This window comes from Moschus berezovskii, chromosome X (genome assembly GCF_049115385.1).
Source record: "Moschus berezovskii isolate FMDL1 chromosome X, NW_MosBer_1.0, whole genome shotgun sequence".
NCBI classification, from domain to species: domain Eukaryota; kingdom Metazoa; phylum Chordata; class Mammalia; order Artiodactyla; family Moschidae; genus Moschus; species Moschus berezovskii.
The window spans coordinates 55,429,203-55,455,820 of record NC_142488.1 but is presented as its reverse complement, the minus strand read 5'-3'; the positions used below and the strand labels follow the sequence as shown (position 1 = coordinate 55,455,820).

Genomic DNA, 26,618 nt, shown 5'->3' with positions numbered 1-26,618 from the left:
CCATTTATCCACATTCTGCTGTTCATCCCCACTCCTTTGTCTCTAGGTCCCTGCCTTACTCACCTCTGATTACCTACATGGCCCATCACATCAGATTGCCACCTGCGCTCCAGGAAGCAGGAGTTCAAAATCAACCTGAAGTGGCAAGACCTGACCACTCCTCCCCATCCCACTTAATGGTGACCTTTAATGGGTCAGAAACCCCAGGAATATTTTTCTATCAGCAGGAGGATGAAGTTTCTTTTGTTTTTTTTTAATTTTATTGAAGTATAATTGATTTACAATATTGTGTTAATTTCTACATGGCTAAGTGATTCAGTTATACATACATATATATATTCTTTTTCATATTCTTTTCAGTCATGGTTTATTACAGGCTATTGAATATAGTTCCCTGTGCTATAAAGTTGGACCTTGTTGTTTATCCCTGCTAAATGTAATAGCTTGTATCTGCTAACCCCAAATTCCCAGTCCATCCCTCCTCTTCCCCTCTTCTCCTTGGCAACCCCAAGTCTGTTCTCTATGTCTGTGAGTCTGTTTTGTATGTGCATGCTCAGTTGTGTCCAACTCTTTGCAACCCCAGGGACTCCAGCCCACCAGGTTCCTCTGTCCATGGGATTTTCCAGGCAAGAATACTGGAGTGGGTTGCCATTTCCTACTCCAGGGGATCTTCCAAACCCAGGGATCAAACCTGTGTCTCCTGCACTGGCAAGCAGATTTTTTATCATTGAGCCACCTGGGAAGCTCTAATCTCCACCTTAAGCATATCTATATTAAATGTTATGAAATCCTGTACCTGGAATCTGACTTCCTTTAAATAGCAAAAGAACAAAACGTTTTGTTTAAAAGTTATTTTTTGAGAAGGTAGTACATCCACATAGTACAGTTTTCAAAAGTTCTCTCACTCCCAATTCTTTCCCTCAAGCCACCCACTTCCCCATCCCTTTCCCAGAGGTAATCAGGGTTCCCAGCTTCTTGTGTATCTTTCTAGAGATAGTTTATGCATATACACTCAATTATGTATTTACCATTTATTCTCCCTTTTATATACAAATGGCAGCGTAGTATTCTCACTATCCTGCACCTTGCTTTTCTCACCCAATAATGTATGTTGGATATCATCCCACATCACTATGCAAATGGTGTCTAAGTTTCTTTATCTATTCTTTTTTTTTTTTTGTCTACCTGAAAGGTTGCTGTATGAACATTCCAGGATTTCAGGAGCCATGTGGAAAGCTTCCAATGTTTTGTTTTCACAAAAGTACATCACTGAATACCTCTATATGTCCATCTTTTGGTACATACGTGAGTATATACAGTCCTAGAGGTGGAACTGCTGGCTCAAAAGCCATGTGTGTTTATTTTGATTCTTTGGAATCATTCCTCCTTGAGTAAGTTTTCCTGGACTTGCTGTTTGCTCGAAGTTCATGTAGAGGAAGAAATGGGGCCATGTTCTAGGCAGATCAGAGCTTTTCCAATTGGATTTTTTTTTTCCATTTGGTAGTTCTTTCAGACTTCTCCAGAGTCAGTAAATAAGGGCAGCTGTTGGGTTCTTCACAAGAACATTCCCTTCTCCAAGTATAGACTACTTTCTGCGAATATGGCTTGTCTGAGCACTTCCTTGTTGAGGCCCCTGCCTGTCTCTCCTGAGACTTCCATATGGATTGAGGAAACGTCCCACCTGCCCATGCTCTGTTACCACTGTTATGTATCTATATGGTCTTGCACTCAGGATATAGCCTAAAACTTGGCTAAGAGTCCTTACCGGTGCTATCTCACATCTGCAGCCTCGACCACTCCTCTCTAGCCTTTGAAATCTCCTTGCACTGGTGCTTGATTTCCTCCGCCTCTGGCAGCCCTCTTATCTGTTTTCAGCTATTTCTTAATTTTGTCAGATACAAAGTCCTTCATTTTCTCCTTGTAGCTTCTGGGTGAAGACTGAGATGAAAAGAAAAAAAAAGGCTGACTTTATTCCTTATATTTAAACCAGAAATCAGAACAAACTTTTTAAATGTTTGATTAAACTGACAAAAATGTCCTTCAGTCAACACAACTGCACCATCAACTCTCTAATGTGCAATGAGCTTGGACTTCCAAGAATGGCATTTCCCATGGGCTTTCTTTCCTGTATGTGTTCTCTGATGTACAATAAGATTTGATTTTTGAGTAAAGGCTTTCCCACATTCTGTACACTTATAGGGTTTCTCTCCAGTATGAGTTCTCTGATGAACAGTGAATGTTGATTTTTCTCTGAAGGCTTTGCCACACTCACTGCATGCATAGGGTTTCTCTCCTGTGTGTGTTCGCTGATGTATTATGAGCTGTGACTTCTGGCTGAAAGCTTTCCAACATACAGGACATTCATAGGGTTTCTCTCCTGTATGAATTCGCTGATGTATAATGAGCTTCGACTTTTCTCTGAAGGCTTTGCCACATTCATTGCATTTATAGGGTTTTTCTTCTGTATGTGTTCTTTGATGTATAATGAGATAAGATTTCTGGGAAAATGCTTTTTCACATTCATTGCATTCATAGGGCTTCTCTCCTGTATGACCTCTCTGGTGTAGCATGAGATAGGATTTCTGAGAGAATGCTTTCTCACATTCATTACATTCAAAGGGTTTCTCTCCTGAATGAGTTCTTTGATGTACACCAAGGTTTGACTTTTGGGTGAAGGTTTTCCCACACACATCACATTCATAGGGTTTCTCCCCTGTATGAGTTCGCTGATGCACAATGAGAGTTGATTTCTCGTTGAAAGACTTCCCACATTCCATACATTTATGAGGTTTCTCTCCCGTATGAGTTCGCTGATGTATAATGAGAGTTGACTTATCACTGAAAGTTTTCTTACACTCATTACATTCATGGGGTTTCTTTCCTGTATGAGTACTATGATGTATAATTAGATCAAGCTTCTGTATGAAAGATTCCCCACATTTGGTGCATTCATAAGTTTTTTCTCCTGTGTGGGTTTTCTGATGGACAATGAGGTTTGACTTCTGAGTGAAGGCTTTTCCACATTCATTACATTCATAAGGTTTCTCTCCTGTATGAGTCCTGTAATGTATAATGACAGTAGATTTTTCTCTGAAAGCTTTTCCACATTCTGGACACTCAAAGGGTCGCTCTCCTGTATGAGTTCTCAGGTGTATAATGAGCTGAGATTTTTGGCTAAAAGCTTTTCCACATTCTGTACATCCAAAGGGTTTCTCTCCTGTATGAGTTCTCCAATGTACAATGAGGTGTGACTTCTTGCTGAAAGTTTTCCTACATGCAGTACATTCAAAGGGTTTCTCTCCATTTTTAATTCTCTGATGTAGACTAAGACCCTTCTTTTGCCTGAGGGTCTTCCCACACTCTTTATATCCATAAGGTTTCACTCTGGGAGTTGTTTTCTCATACTCAGTATGGAAGAATAATTTTGCACATCCATTATCATGTTTCTTTCCCACAGAACTTCTACTATATAAGTCTAAATTATCTACCATATTATATCCAAATGATTCATATTTATGGGGCCTTTGTATTGAAGCAAAAAGGTTTGTACTCAGATAAAGTATGTTTCCAAGTTCATTATAGTCAAGGCCACTCTTACTGGTAACTGTTTTCTTGTCAGGGAATCCAACTTGCATCAGATATTTATCTTGGTCATCCTGATGCTGTCTCTCAATCTGTTCATCAACCTGGCAGGCTTCTTCTAAAAAGAAGTACAATAAACCACCTTTATACTTTGACATTATGGAATGGACCTTCTTTAGAAATGTTTTGCCATATGAAAGCTGATATTAATATGTCATTTTATCAGAGTTCCTGGAGAGAGAATCTTGACCATCAAATCCTGTTCTTTTACTTAACTCCCCCTTGATAGCCTTTTTGTTACCAAGAACAATCTTATCCAAACACTTCAGTCTTTCTTACTTCTACTTTTATATCACCTTTTATCTTCATTTATCATATGAACTCTTTTAACTATTCCTGATAGTATATACTACTTCCACCTAGATAGAAATGCAACACTGCAACTCATGGACTCAAATCTTCCAACAATCCTGAAATCCACATTTTCAGTAAAATATGAGAGAAAGATCCAGAATAATTAACCTTACAAAAACAAAGAAACCTAATGATCTTTGCTGAATTTGGATTTTTGCATTCATCCTAATGATCTTTGCATTCATCCAAGTTTGCATTCACAGTTCTTCAATACCAACTTCTACTTTTGCCTATACTATTTCCACTAAAAACTCATCTATTATTAATCCAAATCCTTCCTCATGTTTCACCACCCACATAGCCCAGTCCTTCATGTTTTGCTATATTCATAATCTAGATAACTTTCAAGAAGCAGTTTAGTCTTTTCAAAAAAAGCTTACTCTGATCTTCTTATATAACTAACTTTCATTAACTTCTAAAGTAGTCAGTTATCTGTACCACTCATGTAGATAGTTAAAAGCACAAAACCTTGCCTTTAATATATCAATTACAAGATGCATATTACCCCACATTTTAATACCACTGAATCCAGATTCACCTTACAATCAATGACATGTCATTAATTGGTGGCAAATTTTCTTTCTCAGTGGTATGTTTTAAAATCAATGGTATCTTGGTCAGTAAATACTTTTTGCACATATATATATTGAATTTTTATTTTTTGTAGTTTAATTTTCTTCTCACCTTTTCCTAAAATTTTATATGAAAAATTTCAAACATACAGAAGAGTTGAAAGAAGAGTACAGTAACCACTCATATTACCACTCAACTTTAACAGCAACATTTAAGAGTAATACTGGATTTTAAAATGGATCATGCAGCTGTGGCTTCTCTTCCTATGACTTCCTTTCTTTCTATAGTAAAGCATTAGTTCTTAACTGGGTGTGAACATCATAAAGAAAAGTTTTTACAAAATACATTTGATGGGACCCAAGCTCCACTAAGGATCTGCTGAATCTGGACCTCCTTAGGTGGTAAGAAGCAACACAGCACATGTGGCTAGGGCTGTAAGTTTTCTAGCCTAGGATCAAATCCTGGATCAGACTTTTACATGTTCTGTGACCTTAGGCATATTAGCTAATCTATTTGTATCTTACTTTCACATATGGAAAACAGGAATTGAAACAGTATCCACTAAAATGTATGTCTATAGGATTAAATCAATTATAATAGAGCATGTATAGCACTTCAAATGTTTACTAGAACAACTACTACTATAACCATAGCTACTACTATTATGATTAAGAATTATTATACTATAAAAAGAAATAAGGACTGTCTCAGGATATTTAACATGTTCTTGAATTAAATGAAAAAAGATGAATAAAAATATTCACAGTAGACTACCATTTTTCCATGGAGGAAATAAATATTAAGTATATATTTAAAATAATATAGGCTCATACTGTAAAAAACAGTAGGATAAACTTTTAAATTTTAATAAATGGTTACCTATGGGGTAAGAAAAGGAAAGAGTAGGATGGAGAGGGAAAGAGGCTGGACTTCTTTGAATATACATTGTTTTCTAGATTTGATTTTGTAATCAATATTTTACAAATATTTTATATAATCATAAAGCAAAACTGAATATAAAAGGATTACCTAATATTAATAAGTATCAACTCATTCTGTATTTCCTAAAAACCATGCTAAAAATTCTTGATTCTCAATGGCACCAACATGATTAGCTCAATTGAATCAACCCACTGTACACATTCAGCAGTCTCAGAAAAATACTAACAATACTACCATCAAATGTAAAATTAATAAATTAAAAAATTTTTAAGCCCAGAATTTTATTTGGAAATATACATTTGAATACATAATGTATTTTCTCTTAAAAAATCTTTTACATAGTTCCTAGCTATGTCAATTTTAAAAAATGCCTAGAAAACAATTCCCTACTATCCAAACTGTGGTCATGAAAATTACCACTAAAAAGAACCAAAGCTTCTTGGAGAAATGGCTGATTTCAGGGCAGGTACAGGAAATACATAATATGAGCCTGGAATATCGTGTAACAACAGAAAGCAAGAAAGCTACCAAAGACTCAGGACCCAACTTAAAGGAGAATCCACTGGCCAGAGATGGAGCAGTTTGATTTATAATAAGGATAAGGCAATGGATCAAAACATAAAAGTGTTTAAATCCATAAATGATACTCAAAAAAGACGTATTAGGCACCTTTGAATGATGCAACAAAACCAACTCATTTTGAAAACTGGTAAATAAAGGGGAAAATATATGTAACTCATATATGATCAAATACAGTTGACCCTTGAACAACACAGGGGTTGGGGGCACTGACCCTCTGCACAGTTGAAAATCCAATTGTAACTTACTGGCCCTCCATACAGGCAGTTCCTCCTCCAAGTCTATGGTCCCATACCTGTGGATTCAATCAACTGTAGATTGTCTGCTGCTGCTACTGCTGCTAAGTCACTTCAGTCGTGTCCGACTCTGTGTGACCCCATAGACAGCAGCCCACCAGGCTCCCCCGTCCCTGGGATTCTCCAGGCAAGAACACTGGAGTGGGTTGCCATTTCCTTCTTGAAAAAGGCATAAAAGTGGACCTGTATGCTTCAAACCCATGTTGTTCAAGGGTCAACTGTAACAGATGGAGGGCAATCCCCTCTTTATGGAAGTATTACAGCTAATCAACAAAGAAGGAAAGTCCTTAAAGTGCCAACTTACAAATATAGAACAAATGATAGAAAATGCATAGTTTTTACAACCATCTTAGTAATACAGTAAGCACCCTACATATGAACCTTCAAGTTTCAAACTTTCAAAAGATGCAAATGTGCATTCACATGTCCACTCATGTAAGTCAGTGTAGTACTATACAGCTGATTGTGTTAGTTGGGTAACGAGGCTAACTCTGTTGGACTTATGAACAAACTGGACTTACAAATGCACTCTCAGAAAGGAACCTGGTCATATGTAGGGGACTTACTGTAATTGATTCAGGCAAGAATCATCAATGAACTTTAAAACCACTGGGTAAAAAATTTTTGAGGAACAGGATGTTCAGAGTTTGTCAGTTCCACAAAATGTTAAACAGTTTTCATAGTCTAACAATTCCACTATGTATGTACTCACAAAAAATGAAAGTATACATTTCAAAACTTCTGCATGAATATTCATAACAGCATTATATTTAATACAGAAAAAGTGAAAATAACCTAAATGCCCATCAACAGATGAATGGATAAACAAAATGTTTATCCATACAATGAAATATCATTCCACCATAAAAAGGGATGACACATACTACAATATGAATGAACCTTGAAACATATAAATGAAAGAAACTGGACATAAAATTCCACATTTTGTATGGTTCTATTTATATGAAATGTCCAGAAGAGGCAAAACTAGAGATAGAAAGTAGATTAGTGCTTGCCAGGGGATGGGGGCTGGGGGATAGAGAGTGACTGATAAGGGACAGGAGTTTCTCTGAGGGGTGATAATAATGTTCTAGAAGTAGATAGTGGAGTTAGTTAGAATATTCTGTGAATATACTAAAAATCACTGAGTTTTTGAGTTTCACTTCAAAAGCATGAATTTTATTGTATGTGTATTATATCTTAATGAAGATATTTTTAAAGAGAATCAAGATGCTTTAGGAGACCAAATCTGATAGGAATATCTAAACTGGATAGAATCAGGTAATCCAATCCAGAATTAGACCACTACTGCCTAGGCCTGTGACTAATGCGGGCTTGGCTTCTGATGAGCAGTGGGAAATGAGAACAACAGAAGAAGCAGGGCTTGGGGCCAGGGGGCTGGCACTTATAAGACACCTGTATTACTGGGAAATGGGACTGTGCAGAAACTTATGGGTGAGCACCAACTTAAGGAGAGTGGCCTGGTGGGTTTAGAACAGGGGAGAAGGTGTTAAGTCTTAGGTGATGATATCCCTGTCCTCCATAAACCATCCCTGAGATATTCCTGAAAGTCATTTCACATGCCCTTACCCCTGACTGACAAGCTGGGATCTCCTGCCCCCATAGCCTGGGTCAATGCCACTTACCTGGAAAGCTCCAAATTGGAATTTTTCCTTCTGGCAGGCATCGCTCTTCCACCTCCAATCTGAGGATAAGGTCTGGTTTGGAAACATGATGCCCTGCTAATGAGAAATGAAAGCAATACCTCCTTTGTCTTCAGAGATTCTGAGAAAAAGGAAGGTGGAGTGTGGAGCAGTACAAGGGATGTATCACTTGACACAATGGTAGTCAAACCAATTCACCTGGGTTTTGAGTTCCCAAACACCTTGTCAGGAAAGCAAAGGGGGAAAAGGAACTCTGATCCTTGGAATTTAATGTCAAACTCTTCTATAGTTCAGAGGCCTAACAAGTTTCCAACTTGAGAAAGGAAAAGGCATTCTGTTGGACAGAGTAATCATAAATAGCAAAATTACCTGAGGAAGGCATTCTTACCTACAGAGACCAGGTTGCTGTAGGTCTCCAGCATCACGTCTCTGTACAGGGTCCTCTGTGGAGGGTTCAGGTACTGCCACTCCTCCTGGGTAAAATCCACAGCCACATCCTCAAATGTCATGAGTCCCTGTAACTATATATTCTTTTATTTGAAAATGCTGACCACTGAATGATAAGGATGGGATAAATGTAAGGGAACTTCTGTTTGGGTTCCCAGTTCATGATGATGACAATACAGGATGTCTGTCAACTTATTGACCTACTTGGTGGAGGGAAAAATCACAAGTCATGGTTGAGAAACTATTATACTTTTAAGACAATGTGGTATTAGGATGGACAAGTAGTCCAGTAGAAGTAAAAAGATAATCCAAATGTGTAGGGACACCTGAGTAATGATAAAGTTGAAACCGCAAAATAGTGAGGAGAGGATGATATTTTCAAATAAATATAGATGGGTCACTGGATATCTATGTGGACCAAAAAAATTACATTTAACCCCTAACTCTCACCATACACAAAAATCAGCTACAGGTAAATTGTAAATCTGAGAGGTAACATAATGAAGTATCTGGAGAATACTATAGGAAACTGTTTTTGTAAGCTCAGGGTAGGGAAAATCAAAAACAAGACATGAAAAGCACTACTCATAAAGGAAAAGATGTATGTTACAAGATTAAAAATACAGCAGTAAGAGAAGAGGAACTAAAAGTAAAAAGCCTCTTGATGAGGGTGAAAGAGGAGAGTGAAAAAGCTGGCTTAAAATTCAATGTTCAATAAATGAAGAGCATGGTATCCAGTCCCATCACTTCATGGCAAATAGATGGGGGAAAAGTTGGAAACAGTAACAGATTTTCTTGGGCTCCAAAATCACTGCAGACGGTGACTACAGCCACAAAACTAAAAGAAGCTTGCTCTTTGGAACAAAAGCTATAATGAACCTAGACAGTGTATTAAAAAGCAGAGGCATCACTTTGCCAACAAAGATCCATATAGTTCAATCCCTTGTCCAGGAAGATTCCACATGCCTCAGGGCAACTAAGCCTGTGCATCACAACTACAGAGCCCACCTGCTACAACTACTGAAGCCGGCATGCCTAGAGTCCATGCTCTGCAACAAGAGAAGCCACCACAATGAGAAGTCCATGCACGACAACTAGAGAAAGCCTGTGGGTATGGCAACCCACTCCAGTGTTCTTGCCTGGAGAATCCCAGGGACGGGGGAGCATGGTGGGCTTCCGTCTATGGGGTCGCACAGAGTCGGAAACGACTGAAGTGACTTAGCAGCAGCAACAAAGACCCAGCACAGCCAAAAAGAAATAAAAATTTTAAAATGCATACCAAAAAAATTTTTAAAAGAATATACAGTACTGTTAGAAAAAATACAGCAGGAAAAAGGTAAGTATAGATGGGGAGATTAACTTTCATAAGTGATAAAGGGTTCTTATCTGGAACATATAAAATAACCGCTACAAATCAAAAGAAACACAAACAGCACAGAAAAATAGACAAGAGATGTGAAAACTAAAAAGAGAAACATATGGACATATGTTCTGTGAACATAAGAAAATGTACTTAACCCCATGAGCACTCAGGTAAATGAAAATTTAAGCCCCACTGAGACACCACTTGGCACTCACCAGAAACATTATAATTACATGATTAAAATGCCATAAAACTGTGTGGACATGGGAACTCTCACACACTGTTACAGGAATGTAAAAACTGGTATAACTGCTTGGGAAAACAGTTTGCATTGTTTACTAAAGTCAATGACTGCAAATACTATGACCCAACAATTCTACTCCTAGGTACACACCTTAGAGAAAATTGGGCACATGTACTCTAGAAAACAAGTACAAGGATGTTCACAGGAGGACTATTTCTAATGCTGGTTGTGGGAAAAACCCAAATATCCCTCAGCAATACAATGGGCAAATTGTGGCACAATCTTTCAAAGGAATACTATGGGGTAATGAAAAGGAATGAACTACAACTGCATATCCCACACAGATGAATGTCACAGATGTACTAATGAGCAAAAGAATCCAAACACAGAAGAGCACATACTGCATGATTCTGTTTATATACAGTAAGAGAACAGGCAGGCCTAATCCATGCTGTTAGAAGTTAGGACAGTGGCTACCTTTGGGGCTGGTATTGATTGGAAGAGGGCATGAAGGGGGATCTGGAGGTCCTGATTATGTCCTAATCTTGACCTTGTTTCCAGGAGTGGCTCCACAGGGTGTTCACTTTCTCATAATTCATCAAGATGTACACTTATAAACCATACCTCATGTATGTTATAATTAAATGTATTTTATACCTTTATACTTAAAATTATTTTTGACAAGTGCAAAGACATTTCGATGGAAAATGGGACTTCCCATTTCAACAAATGGTATTGGAACAACTGACTATCCATAGGCAAAAAAAAAAGAACTTCAACCATACCTCCAAAATATATAAAAATTAGTCAAAATGGATCACAAACCTAAATATAAAATCTAAACCTACAAATTTTAAGAATAAAATATAGGAGAAAATCTTTTTAACCTTAGATTTGCCAAGTATTTCTCCGATGTGACACCAAAACCCAAGACACTGTTAAAAGAATAAAAACCCATGGAATGGGAGAAAATATTTACAAATTGTACATCTGACAAAGAAGTTGTATTGAGAATACACAAGAACTAGAACTCTCAAAACTTAAAAAAAAAAAGCCAAAAGACATACTTTATCAAAGTTAAACGGCAAATAAGCACATACCAAGATGTTCAACATCATTAGTCATGAGGAAACTAAATAAAAACCAATGAGCTACCACTACATATGTATTAGAATGGGAAAAAACATGACAACGGCAAGTGCTGGTGATGATGTGGAATAAACAAAGTCTCATTTATCATAGATAGAAATGCAAAGTGGCACAGACACTTTGGGAAACAGTTTTCCAGTTTCTTATGAAGTTAAGCATATACTTCCATAGTATCTGCAATCCAACTCATAGGTATATTTACCCAAGTGGAATGAAAACTTATGTAAATCCCAAATCCTGTACATGAACATTTATAAAGCAGCTATATTTGTAATCACCAAAATATGTAAATAACTCAAATGTTATTCAACCTGTGAATGAATAAACTGTAATACACATAATGTAATCCAACTCAACAATAAAAATGAAAGAACTAATGATACATGCAAAAACATGGGTGAACCTCAAATGTATTATGCTAAGTGAAAGCAGCCAGACTCAAAAAGCTATGTACTATATAGTAGTAGTAGTGTTAGTCGCTCAGTTGTATCCGACTCTTTGTGATCCCATGGACTGTAGCCTACGAGGTTCCTCTGTCCACGGGATTCTTCAGGCAAGAATACTGGAGTGGGTTGCCATTCCCTTCTCCAGGGGATCTTCCTGACATGGGGATTGAACCCAGGTCTCCTGCATTGCAGGCAGATTCTTCACCATCTGAGCATACAATATGATTTCATTTCTATAACATGGGAAAGGCAAACTATAGAGACCAAAAATACATCAATGATTACTAGGGGCCAGGGTGTGGCAACGGGTGAACTACAAAGGGGAAATAGAGTTGACCCTTGAACAACACAGGCTGAACTACATAGGTCCACTTATATGCAGATTTTTTCAATTAAATATATTGGAAAATTTTTGGAGATTTGCAACAATTTGAAAAACTCACAGATAAACTGTGTGTCCTAGAAATATAGAAAGTATTAAGAAAAAGTCTTGAAATAACAGTATATATGTAGATACTATTCTATCCTTGTATAGACATAAGGTGATTTTTTTTTTTTTGGCCACACTATGTGGCTTGCAGGATCTTAGTTCCAGGCCATGGAGTTGAACCCTGGGCCCTCAGCAGTGAAAACTCAGAGTCTTAACCAGAAAGACTGATATGAGGTGCTCCTCTCTGTTTCGCCTAACTCAGAACTCAGGCCAAAAAGCAGAAGGCATTGCTCTAAAAGACTGCAAGGCAAACTAACAACCCACAGATGCCTGGGGTCAAAAATTACAGTCCAGACAGACAACAGACTGCCTAAGGCCTGAGATTCTGTGGGAAGTTAGGATATTCAAAAATACCCACATACAGGGAAAGGTAGAAAGCCACATACATGCCCAGGATAGGACTTAGGCTCACAAAAGACATGAGAAGACTAACTGCTCTAATTCTTCATGAGCATAGAAAAATGAAAAGCTTCCAAATTCTTACATGAATTGAATGTAAAATTGACACATAAACTCATTTAAGATTGTACAAAATAGGAAAATGCAGACTAATCTCATTTATGAACAACAGTGCAAAAATCCTAAATAAAATACAGTTGATCATTGAACAACTGAGGGTTAATCCCCGTATAACTTATGTTGGCCCTCCATATCAGAGGTTCTTCCAGATCTGTGGATTCAACCAAGTCCACAGGACTGTGTAGTACTGTAGTACTCACTATTGAAAAAATCCACATGTAAATGGACTCAAACAGTTCAAACCCACCTTGTTCAAAAGTCAGCTGCATAAGCAAACAATAGATCCACATTAAGACAATAATACATCGTGACCAATTAAGATTTATTCCAGCCATACGAAGACAGGTCAATATTAGAATATTCATTAACATAAATCACCATTAAACAGACCTAAAGAAAAAACTTATATGAATATAACTAATAAAAGAAATGCGACGAGTTGACTCACTGGAAAAGACTCTGATGCTAGGAGGGATTGGGGGTGGGAGGAGACGGAGACGACGGAGAATGAGATGGCTGGATGGCATCACCGACTCGATGGACATGAGTTTGAGTGAACTCCGGGAGTTGGTGATGGACAGGGAGGCCTGGCGTGCTGTGATTCATGGGGTCGCAAAGAGTCGGACACGACTGAGCGACTGAACTGAACACAAAAATATTGAAACAGAATTCAATACCCAATCCTGATAAACAAAAACTACAGATTAGAATGATAATTTCCTTAAAATAACCAAAGATAGATAAATATTGATAGATAAGATAGGAAGGAGGGAAGGAATGAAGGAAGGATTAGAATGGAAGGTAGGAATGAAAGGAAGAAGGAAAGGAAGGAAGGAAAGGCAAACTGGAATGGAAGAAAAGAAAGGATGGACAGAGGGATGGACTGGACTGGAAGGAAGGACAGAATGTATGTTTTGCATAAGGGCCTTGGGTCACCATGGATAATGTAATGATGTGATAATGTAATGTAATGATGTGACTGGCTATACCAGAAAGATCAACATGATTTAGGGTGGGGGCTTTGGGTCACTCCCAGAGGGGTTGGAGACAAAAGCAGCCACATGGACAGTCATGCCTAAAAAATGAAGCCCTAATTAAAAACTCTGAACACGTAGGCTCACAAGAGCTTCTCTGGTTGACAGAATTCCATGTGTACTACCACACATCAATACCAGTTACACAAAGTCATGCATCTTGACTCCATGGGGAGAGAAAAATGGAAGGTCCATGTTTGGTACTTTCTGGGGATCTGCCCTATATACTTCTCTCTTTGGTAGGTTCCAATCTGTGTCCTCTCCCTATAGCCATGAGTATTACTGCTTTCAGTGAGTTTTCTGACTTCCTCCAGTGAACTGTCAAACCTAAGAGTGACCTTGGGGACCCCCAAACTTGCAAGTGGTGTCAGAAGTGAGGGTGGTCTCTTATCAGGACAGTTTTCTCTAACTTCAGAGTTGTCAAACGCTTCATAGATAGAATGACACAAAGTCACAAAGATGCAGTTATCCCTAAGTTAATTTATAAATTTAATGTGATCCCAATTTAAAACACAAGCTTCTTAATGGTACTAAACAAGGTAGTACTAAAGATCATATCAAAAAATAAATATGCAAGAATAGCTAGAAAATTTCTGGAAAAGAAAAACTGTCAGGGAGGAAGCAGCCCTACCAGATCAAGGCATTCTATCAAAGCACAGGGTTCGAAAGACCCACTTTTTAATAAATGGTGCTGAGTTAACTTGAAAGCCATTTTGGAAAGACTAGATTGGCTCCACACCTCATTGCATAAGGTATAAACACCAAATGGATCAGAGGCATAAATGTAAAAAAAAAACGAAACTAAACAAGTACTAGAAGAAAGCATGGGTGAATATCCATATAACCTGGATGTTTTTATTGTTTACTCACTCAGTGGCATCCGACTCTTTGCAACCCCATGGACTGTAGCCCTCCAGGCTCCTTTGTCCATGGGGATTTCCAGGCAAGAATACTGAAGTGGGTTGCCATTCCCTTCTCCAGGGGATCAAACCCACATCTCCTGCAAGTCTCCTGCATTGCAGGAGGATTCTTTACTGCTGAACCACCAGGGACAGGGAAAGACTTTTTAACTATGAATAAAAATCCAGATATAATAAAATATTAATAAACATAACCACAACATACAATGTAAAAACACTTTGGTAAGTCTGAGGACAAAGCAGGGGTGAATTTTGTTGCAACAGATATCACAAATAAAGACTGGTGTAACATATATCACAGATAAAGATTAATATCCTTAACATATAAAGAACTCTTGAAAATCAAGGGGGAAAAAAGGACAAATACCTGACAGAAAATCAGACAAAAAACATAAGACAATTAACAAGAGAAATAAAAATATCTCTTAAATATATGAAATCATATTCAACTTTACTCATAATAGCAGAAATGGCAATTAAAACAAAATAGAGATACCACTTCTCACCTAGCAGACTGGAAAAATTTTTAAAGCCAGACAATATACTCTATTGGTATAGTCACAGAGAAACAAGGCACTACCATACATTGTTGGTAGGAATATAAAACAGTATAACTCATACAGAAGGGAATTTAGCAATATCTAATCAATTGTATTTACCCTTTGATCAGCAATGCCACCTGTAGAAATTTATATAGAAGATATACCTGAACAAAAAGGAAACAACTTATGCACAATACATTTCATTTCAGCATTATTCTTTTTAAAATTTTATTTATTTATTTGGCTATGCCGGGTCTTAGTTGTGGCATGTGGGTTCTAGTTCCCTGACCACGGATCAATCCAGGGCCCTCTGCACTGGGAGTGCAGAATCTTAGCCACTGAATCACTGGGGAAGTCCCCAGCTGCCGGGAGCCAGCGAGGGAAATCCTACCCATGGCAAAGGTCAACTGGGGAAGAGGCCTGACAGGCAAAGGCTAATCAGGGCTCGAGGAACCCCCTGGACTTACCTGAGCATCTACCCCAAAGAAAACTGGAGTCTGACTGCTTTACTATCTTACGCCTCTTACCAAGTCCTCTAATACTTACAGGGGCTTCCCCCCAACCACCTTTCTCTGAAAACATTAATTCAGAGCTGTAGTTTAAAAGTTCTCCTCGGCTTAATAGGAGTGTTCCAATCCAAGCCCCTCTGATAGCTTTCTAACTTGCATGACAAGTTTGTCCAGGCTCTTACAACTATGAGTGTGACTGTTTATAGCCTCCCAGCCATGCAAGGACAGAAAGCCTAATATTCTAAAATACAGGAATCTGTTGAAGAAGTTAAAATCATTAGAGTAGTACTAAAAAAGATTTCATTGTTGAATCAATGCTTGCTGCAGTTTCCTCTATCTATTGTATCCTTGGAAATATATTAATCACATATAGAGAATATAAGTAGTAGCCTTTGATTTAACCACATCAGATCTTAAGTTAATAAATTCCTTTCTTGCAGCTCACTACACCGGTGCCTTATAGGAATGTAACTTTGTTATGTGTCTAGCACCTGACTCTAGGAAAGTCACCGTAAAAGAATATAAGCCTTTTACTTGCTAACTAACCTATTGTTAGGAGAGAGGGCCATAAACTGTTAGCAGGCCCCCTGGCCAGAAGAGGATGTAAACCACCTAAAACTTTTATCACAAGACACACAAAAATAAGCCCTGATACTGATAAGGGTCAAGACTGCTGACCCCACGCGATTTTGGCGTGACTCTATACCTCCCTTTCTCTGTTTCTTATGCGCAAAACTTAGGGTATAAAAGCAACACTGGAAAATAAAGTTTTGGGGCTTGCTCACTGAAGCTTGGTCTCCCCGTATCGTTCTTTCTCTTTTTCCATCCTTTTCTCTATTCTCCTTTTTCTGGTTGAGATCCTTGGAGCGCTGGGCCCTCTGAGTTTACTTATCTGCCTGGGCTTCTAAGACCCACTCGAGGGGGTGCCCTGGTGGGGTGCCTCCAGTGATTCGAGAGGGCGCCTGCGGCCTACGTAAACAGAGCAAGCCCCGTGCTGGGGTTTTATTGGTTTCCAGCGTAAACCAAGGAATCATCAGCCCCTGTCTCTCTCTCTTTCTCTCCCTCTCTCTCTGACGCCGACGCCGTTCATCCCGAGGATACCCTGGGCCATATCGAGGCTGGTCCCCGATACCCAGCATTATTCTTAATTGCAAAATACTGGAAACAACCAAAATTCACATGTACATAGGAGAATGACTGACCAAACTGGTGCATCCACTAATGGAATACTATGCAGCTGAAAAAATGAATAAAACAGAAATAGAACAATCAATAACCTCAGATATGCAGATGACACCACCCTTATGGCAGAACGTGAAAAAGAACTAAAAAGCCTCTTGATGAAAGTGAAAGAGGAGAGTGAAAAGGTTGGCTTGAAGCTCAACATTCAGAAAACAAAGATCATGGCATCTGGTCCCATCACTTCATGGGAAATAGATGGGGAAACAGTGGAAACCGTATCAGACTTTATTTTGGGGGGCTCCAAAATCACTGCGGATGCTGACTGTAGCCAGGAAATTAAAAGACGCTTACTCCTTGGAAGGAAAGTTATGACCAACCTAGATAGTACATTGAGGAGCAGAGACATTACTTTGCCAACAGAGGTCCGTCTAGTCAAGGCTATGGTTTTCCCAGTGGTCATGTATGGATGTGAGAGTTGGACTGTGAAGAAAGCTGATCACCAAAGAATTGATGCTTTTGAACTGTGGTGTTGGAGAAGACTCTTGAGAGTCCCTTGGACTGCAAGGAGATCCAACCAGTCCATTCTAAAGGAGATCAATCCTGGGTGTTCATTGGAAGGACTGATGCTAAAGCTGAAACTCCAATACTTTGGCCACCTCATGCGACGAGCTGACTCACTGGAAAAGAGTCTGATGCTGGGAAGGACTGGGGGCGGGAGGAGAAGGGGATGACAGAGAATGAGATGGCTGGATGGCATCACCGACTCGATGGACATGAGTTTGAGTGAACTCCGGGAGTTGGTGATGGACAGGGAGGCCTGGTGTGCTGTGATTCATGGGGTCGCAAAGGGTTGGACACGACTGAGCGACTGAACTGAACTGAACTGAAAGTTCATATAAAAGTCACACAAGACCTGAATAGATAAAGCAATCTTGAGAAAGAACAACAAAGCTGCAGGAATCACACTCCATAATTACAAACAAACTGTATTCAAAGCTATAGTAATCAAAATAGCGTGATGTGATTGAATCAAAATAGTAATCAAAATACTTGCATAAAAACAGACACATAGATCAATGGAACAGAAGGCCCAGAAATAAACCCATGCATATATGGTCAATTAACTTATGACAAAGGAGCCAAGAATATACAGTGTGGAAAAGACAGCCTCTTCAATAAATTCTAAAATAAATTCTGTTGGGAAAATTGGACAGCTACATGCAAAAGAATGAAACCGGAACCCTATCTTATACTACATGCATAAATTAACTCAAAATGGTTTAAAGACTTGAATATGGGACCCAAAACCATAAAATTCCTAGAATAAAAGATAGGTTGTAAGCTCCTTGACGTCAGTTTCAGCAATGATTTTTCTGGTTAATAAGAAAATAATTTGTTTAATGATTAACACCAAAAGCAAAGGCAACAAAAGCAAAATTCAACAAATAGTAGGACTACATAAAAATAAAGAGCTTCCATACAGCAAAGGAATCCATCAAGAACATGAAAAAACAACCTACCAAACAGGAAAAAACATCTGCAAATCATATAAATTATAAGTGGTTAATATCGAAAATATATAAAGAACTCACAACTCAGTATTAAAAATAAACTCAGTATCCAAAAAAAAAAAAAAACAATTAAAAAATAGGCAGGGAGTTTTCCCTGTGGTCCAGTGGTTAAGTCTGCCTGCCAATACAGGAAACACGTGTTCGATTCTGGTCTGGGAAGATTCCACATGCTGTGGAGCAACTAAGCCCATACACCACAATTACTGAGCCCCTGCTCTAAAGCCCCTGCTCTACAACAAGAAAAGGCACTACAATGAGAAGCCCATGCATCACAACTAGAGAGTGGCCCTCACTGGCTGAAACTGGAGAAAGCCCAGGTGCAGCAATGAAGACCCGATCACAAATATTTTTTTAAATCAAAACAAAAATAAGCAGAGGATCTGAAGAGACATTTTTCCAAAGAATACATTCAGATGCTCAACAGGCACATGAAAAATTGCTCAACATCACTAATCATCAGAGAAATGCAAATCAAAACCACAGTAAGCTATCACTTCACACCTGTCAGAATGGCTATTATCTAAAAGATAAGCAATAGCAAGTGTTGGCAAGGATGTGGAGAAAAGGGAATCCTTATGCAGTGTTAGTGAGAACATAAATTGGTGCAGCCATTATGTAAAATAGTATGGGGGTCCCTCAAAAAATTAAAAATAGAATTATCATATGATCCATCCATTCCTTTCCTGGCTCTTTATTCAAAGGAAACAAAAACGCTGATTAGAGAAAATGTATGCACCTCCACGTTCACAGCAGCATTATTTACAATAGCCAAGACATGGGCTTTACCTAAGTGTCCACTGAAGGATGAATGGATACAAAAAAATGTGATAGACACACATACACAAATGAAATGTTATTCAGCCATAAAAAAGGAGCTCTTGCCATTTGTGACAACATGGATGGATCTTTAGGGCATTATACTAAGTGAAATAAGTCAGAGAAAGTTAATACCATATGATCTCACTTGTACGTGGAATCCAAACAAACAAAAGAACCCTCACAGACACAAAAAACAGATTGGTAGTTACAAGACACAGGTGGTGATGGGTGAGGATAGACAAAATTGGTAAAGGTGGTCAAAAGGTACAAACTTCCAGTTATAAAATATCTTTAACTTAAGTCCTGGGGATGTAATGCACAACATGATGACTACAGTTAATAATACTGTACTGTATATTTAAAAGTTGCTAACAGAATAAATCTTGAAAGTTTTCATTGTAAGAAAAAAATGAGTAACCATGGTGATGGCTGTTAACTAGACTTACTGTGGTGATCATTTTGGAATATACACAGATTGAATCATGTTGTACATCTGAAACTAATGTATATGTCAATCATATCGCAATTAAAATGAATGAGGACAATATGTGTAAACATACATGGAGCAATTTCCAGGATATATTGTTAAGGGAAAAAAGCAAAGTGCAAAAGAGTCTATAAATAAAGTATACTACCTTTTTGAGTAATACGAAAGGGGAAATCATCACATGAGTACATCATGCAAAATGCCAGGTTAGATGAAGCACAAGCTGGAATCAAGATTGCCTGGAGAAATATCAATAACCTCAGATATGCAGATGACACCACCCTTATAGCAGAAAGTGAAGAACAACTGAAGAACCTCTTGATGAAAGTGAAAGAGGAGAGTGAAAAAGTTGGCTTAAAACTCAACATTCAGAAAACTAAGATCATGGCATCTGGTCCAATCACTTCATGGCAAACAAATGGGGAAACAATGGAAACAGTGACAGACTTTATTTGGCGGGGGGGGGGCTCCAAAATCACTGCAGATGGTGACTGCAGCCATGAAATTAAAAGATACTTGCTCCTTGTAAGAAAAGCTATGATCAACGTAGACAGCATATTAAAAAGCAGAGACATTACTTTGCCAACAAAGTAATGCTACGGTTTTTCCAGTAGTCACGTATGGATGTGAGAGTTGGACTATAAAGAAAGCTGAGTGCCTAAGAATTGAGGCTTCTGAACTGTGGTGTTGGAGAAGACTCTTGAGAGTCCCTTGGACTGCAAGGAAGATCCAACCAGTCCATCCTAAATGAAATCAATCCTGAATGTTCCCTGGAAGGACTGATGCTGAAGCTGAAACTCCAATACTTTGGCCACCTGATGTGAAGAACTGACTCACTAAAAAACCCTGATGCTGGGAAAGAATGAAGGCAGGAGAAGAAGGGGATGACAGAGGATGAGATGGTTGGATGGCATCACCGACTCGATGGACATGAGTTTGAGTAAGCTCCGGGAGTTGCTGATGGACAGGGAAGCCTGGTGTGCTACAGTCCAGGGGTCGCAAAGAGTCAGATCCAACTGAGCGACTGAACTGAACTGAAAGGGGAAATTTTTTAAATATACCTTTATCTGCTTCTTTTAAAAAGAAACGTTATAAGCATAAATCAGAAACTAACAAGACTGGTTATCTCCAAGGCAGAATGAGAATTGGGTATTAGGTACAGGAAGAGGTGACAATTCTGTGTCTATATTTCTGTCTTCAAATCATATTAACATTTTATATATAGTATAAAGATAAGGATAAAGTTAAATCAACAAAGATGGAAAGAAATAAAATCAAAATGGAATACAAACAGAAAAAATGAACCTAACTGTATACCAAATAAATAACATAACCACACTATATAGGAAAACAATCAAAAGGAAAAATTAATTCATGTAACTTCCAAACACAGTACTTTGACTACATATCCTCAGTATAAAAGGCATGCAAACAATTCATGTACTGTACTCAATAGGTTGATTTTTCACAGGTGTGTAGGAACTCTGATTCTATCTTCTATATATTGTAAGACTAAGAAAATGAATCAATATATTGATGCTAGGAGCCAGTGCTCTCACTGTTGGTGAAGGGAGATGCAAATATGGAGTAAGAGAGGTCTAGGAAGATTCCTGGGATATTGCATAAATTCAAGCTATGCATGTATGTATGTGTGTGTATACACAGACATACAGAGACACAGTTCACTGAAAAGACCTAGAAGTAATGATGCCCCAACAGCAATGAGCACACCTACCACCTAAATTTTGATTTCTATATATAATTACTTACTAACAGGAACCAGTGCTGCTTGGAGAAATGGCTGATTCTAGGCCTGGGGTAGGAAAAGTAAAAGATGGGAAGCTGGAACATCTTATTATGTCGGCACTAAGGTAGTGCTCAGAAGAGTATCAGGATGTGACAAAAGGACACAAAAGCCAGCTAGAGGATCTCCCTGGATAACTCAGGGGCAAGTGAGCAGAAAAATAAGTAATAACAATTATAACAGTTTATAATCTACTGAAAAGGTTAAAATCCATAAAAATTAAAATTCTGTATTAATGATATAAATAAAGAAGAGGGAGCCCCACCTCCTAACACCATCACTGACCTTGGGCATTAGGATTCCAACATGTGAAGTTTGGGGGCACACAAACATCCAGACCATAGCAAAGGTCAACAAACAAAAATCAATCATATTTCTATATACTGGCAATGAAACTGAACTTTTAAAAACAAAACCATTTAGAGTGGCTTAAAAAATGAAGCATTCCAGTTCATGGAATGAACTATGCCCCCCCTAAAATTCTTAAGCTGAATGCCCAAACCTCCAGTGTGACTGCATTTGGAGACAGGGTCTTTAAGAAGGTAATTAAGGTTAAATGAAGTCATAAGAATGGGACCTGATCCAACAGGATTGATGTCCTAAAAATAGGAAGAAACACCAGAGCTCCCTCTCATTCTGCAATGCACAAAGGAAAGACTATGTGAGGACAGTGAGAAGGCAGCTGGCTACAAGCCAGGAAGAATGTCCTCACCAAACCAACTCTGATCTGGGACTTCTAGCCTCCAGAACTTTGAAAAAATTTATTTCTGCTGTTTAAGCTACCAAGTCTGTGGCATTCTAAGATAGTCTGAGCAGACTGATACACATATACAGAATCTGTATGTTGAAAATTATAAACTGTTGACGGAGTCAGTACATGAAGATCTAAATAAATAAATGAAGAGGTAAATAAATACTGTGTTCATGGACTGGAAGACACAACATAATAAAGACGTCAAGTCTCCCCAAACTGATCTATAGATTTAACTCAATTCCTACCAGAATCCCAGCAAGATCATTTTTAGAGATGTAAACAAGATTATTCTAAAATGTACAGATAAAGACAAAGGCACAAGAATAGCCAAAAAAATGTTGAAAAGGTAGAATAAAGTTGGAGAAATCATACTACTTGATTTCAAGATCTACCGTAAAGCTGCAGTAATGAAGACAATGTGGTACTGGCGGAGGATTAGATACACAGATCAACAGAACAGAAGACAGTCCAGAGATAGATCCCACAAATACGGCCAACTGATTCTTGACAAAACCATAAAATCAATTCTGTGGAGAAAAGATGGTCCTTTCAATAAATGGGGGTTAGAACAAATAGAAATCCATTTGCAAAATTATGAACCATGACCCAATCCTTATGCCTTACATAAAAATTAACACGAAATGGATCTTGACTCTAAATTTTGAATAAACCTAAAATTATAAACATTATAGGAGAAAATCTTCATGACCTAATGTGATATTGTGACTCATAATAAGAAATCCATTTTTGGTCTTAGCTCCCAAATTCTGGCAGAAACAGCTCCTGAAACCCTTGGAGTATCTCAAGCAAGGAAAGCAATAAAAGTGTCTTTTGGTATATTAATGAGATGACTTTAGGACCCCACCTAAGGAGGGGGAGCTGGTGGCCAGCCATGTGATTAGAGGACTGGAAGTTGTACTCCCGCCCCCCAACCTTGGGGATGGGGAGAGGGACTGGAGGTTAAATCAAAAGTCAACTGCTAAATAAATAACAACAACAAAGCCAATGGCCAATGAGCTAACCAATCATGCCGATGTAAAGAGTTCAGTTCACTTGCTCAGTTGTGTCCAACTCTTTGCGACCCCGTGGACTGCAGCACACCAGGCTTCCCTGTCTGCATAAAAATCCAAAAGGACTGGATTCAGAGAGCTTCTGAATTGTAAACACATGGAGGTGCTAGGAGAGTGACACACCTGGACCAAGAGAAGGTATGGAAGCTCTTCCCCATATACTTTGCCTTTATATATCTCTTCCATCTGAATGTTCATCTGTATACTTTAATATATCCTTTAATAAACTGGGAAACATGTTTCCCTGAGTTCTGTGAGATACTGTAGCATATGAATCTAACTCGAAGAGGGGGTCACTGGAAGCTCTGATCAATAGCTGGTTGTACAGAAGCACAGGTGATAAGCACTGGGCTTTTGACCGGCATCTTAAGTTGGGAGGTGGGGCAGTCTTGTGGAACTGAGCCCTTAACCTATAGGATCTGACACAATCTCCAGGTAGACAGTGTCAGTATTAAGTTGTAGAACACCCAGCTGGTGTCACAGAGATTTGCTTGTTGTGGAGGGAAACCGCCACACATTTGGCGACCAGAAGCATCAGAACTGTTATTTGTGAGAGTAAAGGAAAACTTATGGGAGTGACACAGTAGGAAAGAACTGGGCTTTTCTCTACATAGGAGATACAAGACTAGAGTTTTTCCATTTATGAGGCAAAGAGTTCTTAGACCTGACACTGTTAGGGGAAGCACACTGACTGAATCCGCCCACCCTGGCCAGGCAGTATTTGCATGAGCTGTTTTACGACAGGAGGTCCCGGTAACAAACAGGGAACTAATAAGCCACCACCAACCAGAAGAGTTCGGGAAAGGTCAAAAGGAGACACCACATGTCCAACCACCTCGCAGAATCCTTCTCTCTGGCATCCATCTTGGCTGAACAAGGCATGCACCACCAGGAAGGACTCTGAGTCAGAATGATTGGCTAAAGACAACCGGGAAACTAATCCCATCACCATAAAACCAGAGACTGCAAGCTATTAGACAGAGCTGTTCTCCTGGGTTCCCTTACCCTACTGCTCTCCACCCGAGTGCCCTTTCCCAGTAAAATCTCTTGCTTTGTCAGCACATGTGTCTCCTAAGACAATTCATTTCCGAGTGTTAGATAAAAGCCCAGTTTCGGGCCCTGGAAGGGGTCCCCCTTCCTGCAACAACACCAAAAGCACAACCCATAAAGGAAATAGTTTATAAAGTGGACATTTTCAAAATTAAAAATTCTTGCTCTGTGAACAACACGATTAAAAGACAAGCCACACACTTGGAGAAAATATTTACAAACCATGTATCTGACAAAGGACTTGTACACAGAATATACAAAGAACTCTCAAAACTCTATCATGAGAAAAACAATCCAATTTAAAAATACGCAGAAAACCTGATCAGACACTTCACCAAAGAGAATATGCAAAAAGTAAATAAGCCTATATAAAGATATTCAATATCACTGGCCATTAGAGAAATGCAGACTAGTCTGTGATTGAAGACAACTCCACCACCCAAAGGAAGATTCAGCAAAGAAATGACCTGAAAGGCAACTGCAAGAAACCTTTACTTCCCTAAGGACCTGATGTGTTCTCTTCGAAGAGTAAAAGGAGCCAGATTTCCTCTGGCTGCCAGAGGCGCAAAGAGAAATTTGCAACTCAACTAATATTGTAATGTGTAACTGTCTGTTACACCCTAAGTCATGTGTCTACATTTTAATTTGGCCTTTGCTGTCTCTCATTTTCCCTGATATTAACACTTATTTATAAATAATCTACTTTACGTTTGAGATTCCTACACTGCTGAACACATCCATGGTAAAATAAAAGGAAGAGACAACATCCTTACCTGGGGTTCGGCCATTCCCTCCTCTTCTTGGGAAAAAACAAGAGATGTGTGAAGACTAAGCTAGAAGAGTGGAGAAGGGTAGAGCATATGAGAGACCCCATCAGGCTTCCAGTGCCCAGAAATATCTGCCTAGAAATCCCCTCACACCAGCTGGGCACGTGGTTGCTTTGTGGAAGTTTGGGAAACCGTGTGGTTTTAACAACCACTTGTGTATTCTTGAGTCTTTTTCTGATGTGAAAACAAGTTTTCTTCTGTATATATACTTGTGTACTGACTCAGAAATTGTATTTCTAGGTATTTTCCTTAATGAAATAAATAATGGATCACAATTTCTCTTTAAGTAGCTTCATCTCAGCATTGACTTTTAACAATGCCAAACTTATGAACCATAATAAGGGATTAAATTCTATGTAGCTATTAAAAATAATCTTGTATGGAATTGTACACTTAATATCTGTTTATTTTTCTGTACATGTAACTACATTACAAGTATTTTAAATGTTATACGATAAGTTTTTAAGCTGAATTATAGTAACTTTTAAATGAAAAAAAGCTAAGTTATGAAACTGCAGGAAGCCATGAGTTAAACGTTTAAAAATGCATACACCTTATACACACTAAAAAATGTCTAAGAATTACAATATAAATATAGGGACATAAAATTAGTTCCTTTTTATTTTCTTCTTCTCTCATTGCTAATCAATCTACAATGCAAATGTTACCTACTTTTAAATTCCAAAAAGAAATTAAACTTTAAAATTATTATTCCCATGCGTTTTAAGCCAGATCCCCCCAGACTCCACACCACCAGTCCCTGCCCAACCTTCCCAAGCCCCAAACTCTGGGGGAGGCCCTTTATTGGGTGAGTACTCTCAGGTGCCTCTTCTTGCTTCTCCTCACCTCACTGGGGCCGTCTTTCCCAGGAGTCAGAAGGAAGCCCTCGGGTGCAGATTCACTTCAACTGTAGCATTCAAAACAGTCCCCTACCTAGGGGGGCTCGGAAAAGGGGATACGAGCAGGAGAGGTGGGGGCGCCTAGGCAGAAGCTTGAAGATGCAAATAAACCCTTAGCGCAGGTCACTGTGCTAGAAAATGTGTAAAAGTTAACATTGAGTAAGCCCCATTCAACCCTGAGTAGCCCCATAACTTTGTCTACAACTGAGCCCATAAACCCTCATTCGCTGACCTCTTGGTCCACCATCACTCACCCCACAACCTCCCACGTCAATGACCCCCCCAAACCCGCTTCATTCGTTCCCCAGAACTCCCCATCACTCAGCCTATCATCCCTACCACTCGCTCCCTCAACCTCTTTCTCGACAACAGATTTTCTGCTCGGTGCAGGGGAGATAGTTACGAGAACTAGCGCCGGAGAAGCACTTCCGCTTTGGGACCA

General features: G+C 38.8%; 1 protein-coding gene across 2 annotated transcripts; it reads right to left on the bottom strand.

Moving 5' to 3' along the window:
- Positions 1 to 26,618, bottom strand: ZNF182 (zinc finger protein 182). 2 transcript variants are annotated; one of them, XM_055393784.2, is made up of 6 exons: positions 26,516 to 26,618; positions 26,124 to 26,307; positions 25,224 to 25,283; positions 8,439 to 8,571; positions 8,033 to 8,125; positions 1 to 3,697 (listed from the first exon to the last, which is right to left on the bottom strand). In XM_055393784.2, exons 3-6 carry the CDS (start codon positions 25,236 to 25,238, stop codon positions 2,070 to 2,072), a joined length of 1,869 nt encoding a protein of 622 aa, XP_055249759.1. In that variant the 5' UTR covers positions 25,239 to 25,283; positions 26,124 to 26,307; positions 26,516 to 26,618; the 3' UTR covers positions 1 to 2,069. The 2 variants fall into 2 exon arrangements, with proteins under 2 accessions (XP_055249759.1, XP_055249754.1); XM_055393779.2 differs by having other exon boundaries at positions 2 to 3,700; positions 8,033 to 8,128.

Coding starts and splice junctions, on each gene's coding strand:
- ZNF182 (XM_055393779.2), bottom strand. Junction 8,129..8,438: donor CAGCAACCTGGTCTCTGTAG/GTAAGAATGCCT, acceptor ATTTCTCATTAG/CAGGGCATCATGTTTCCAAA. Junction 3,701..8,032: donor TCCAATTTGGAGCTTTCCAG/GTAAGTGGCATT, acceptor ACTTCTTTTTAG/AAGAAGCCTGCCAGGTTGAT.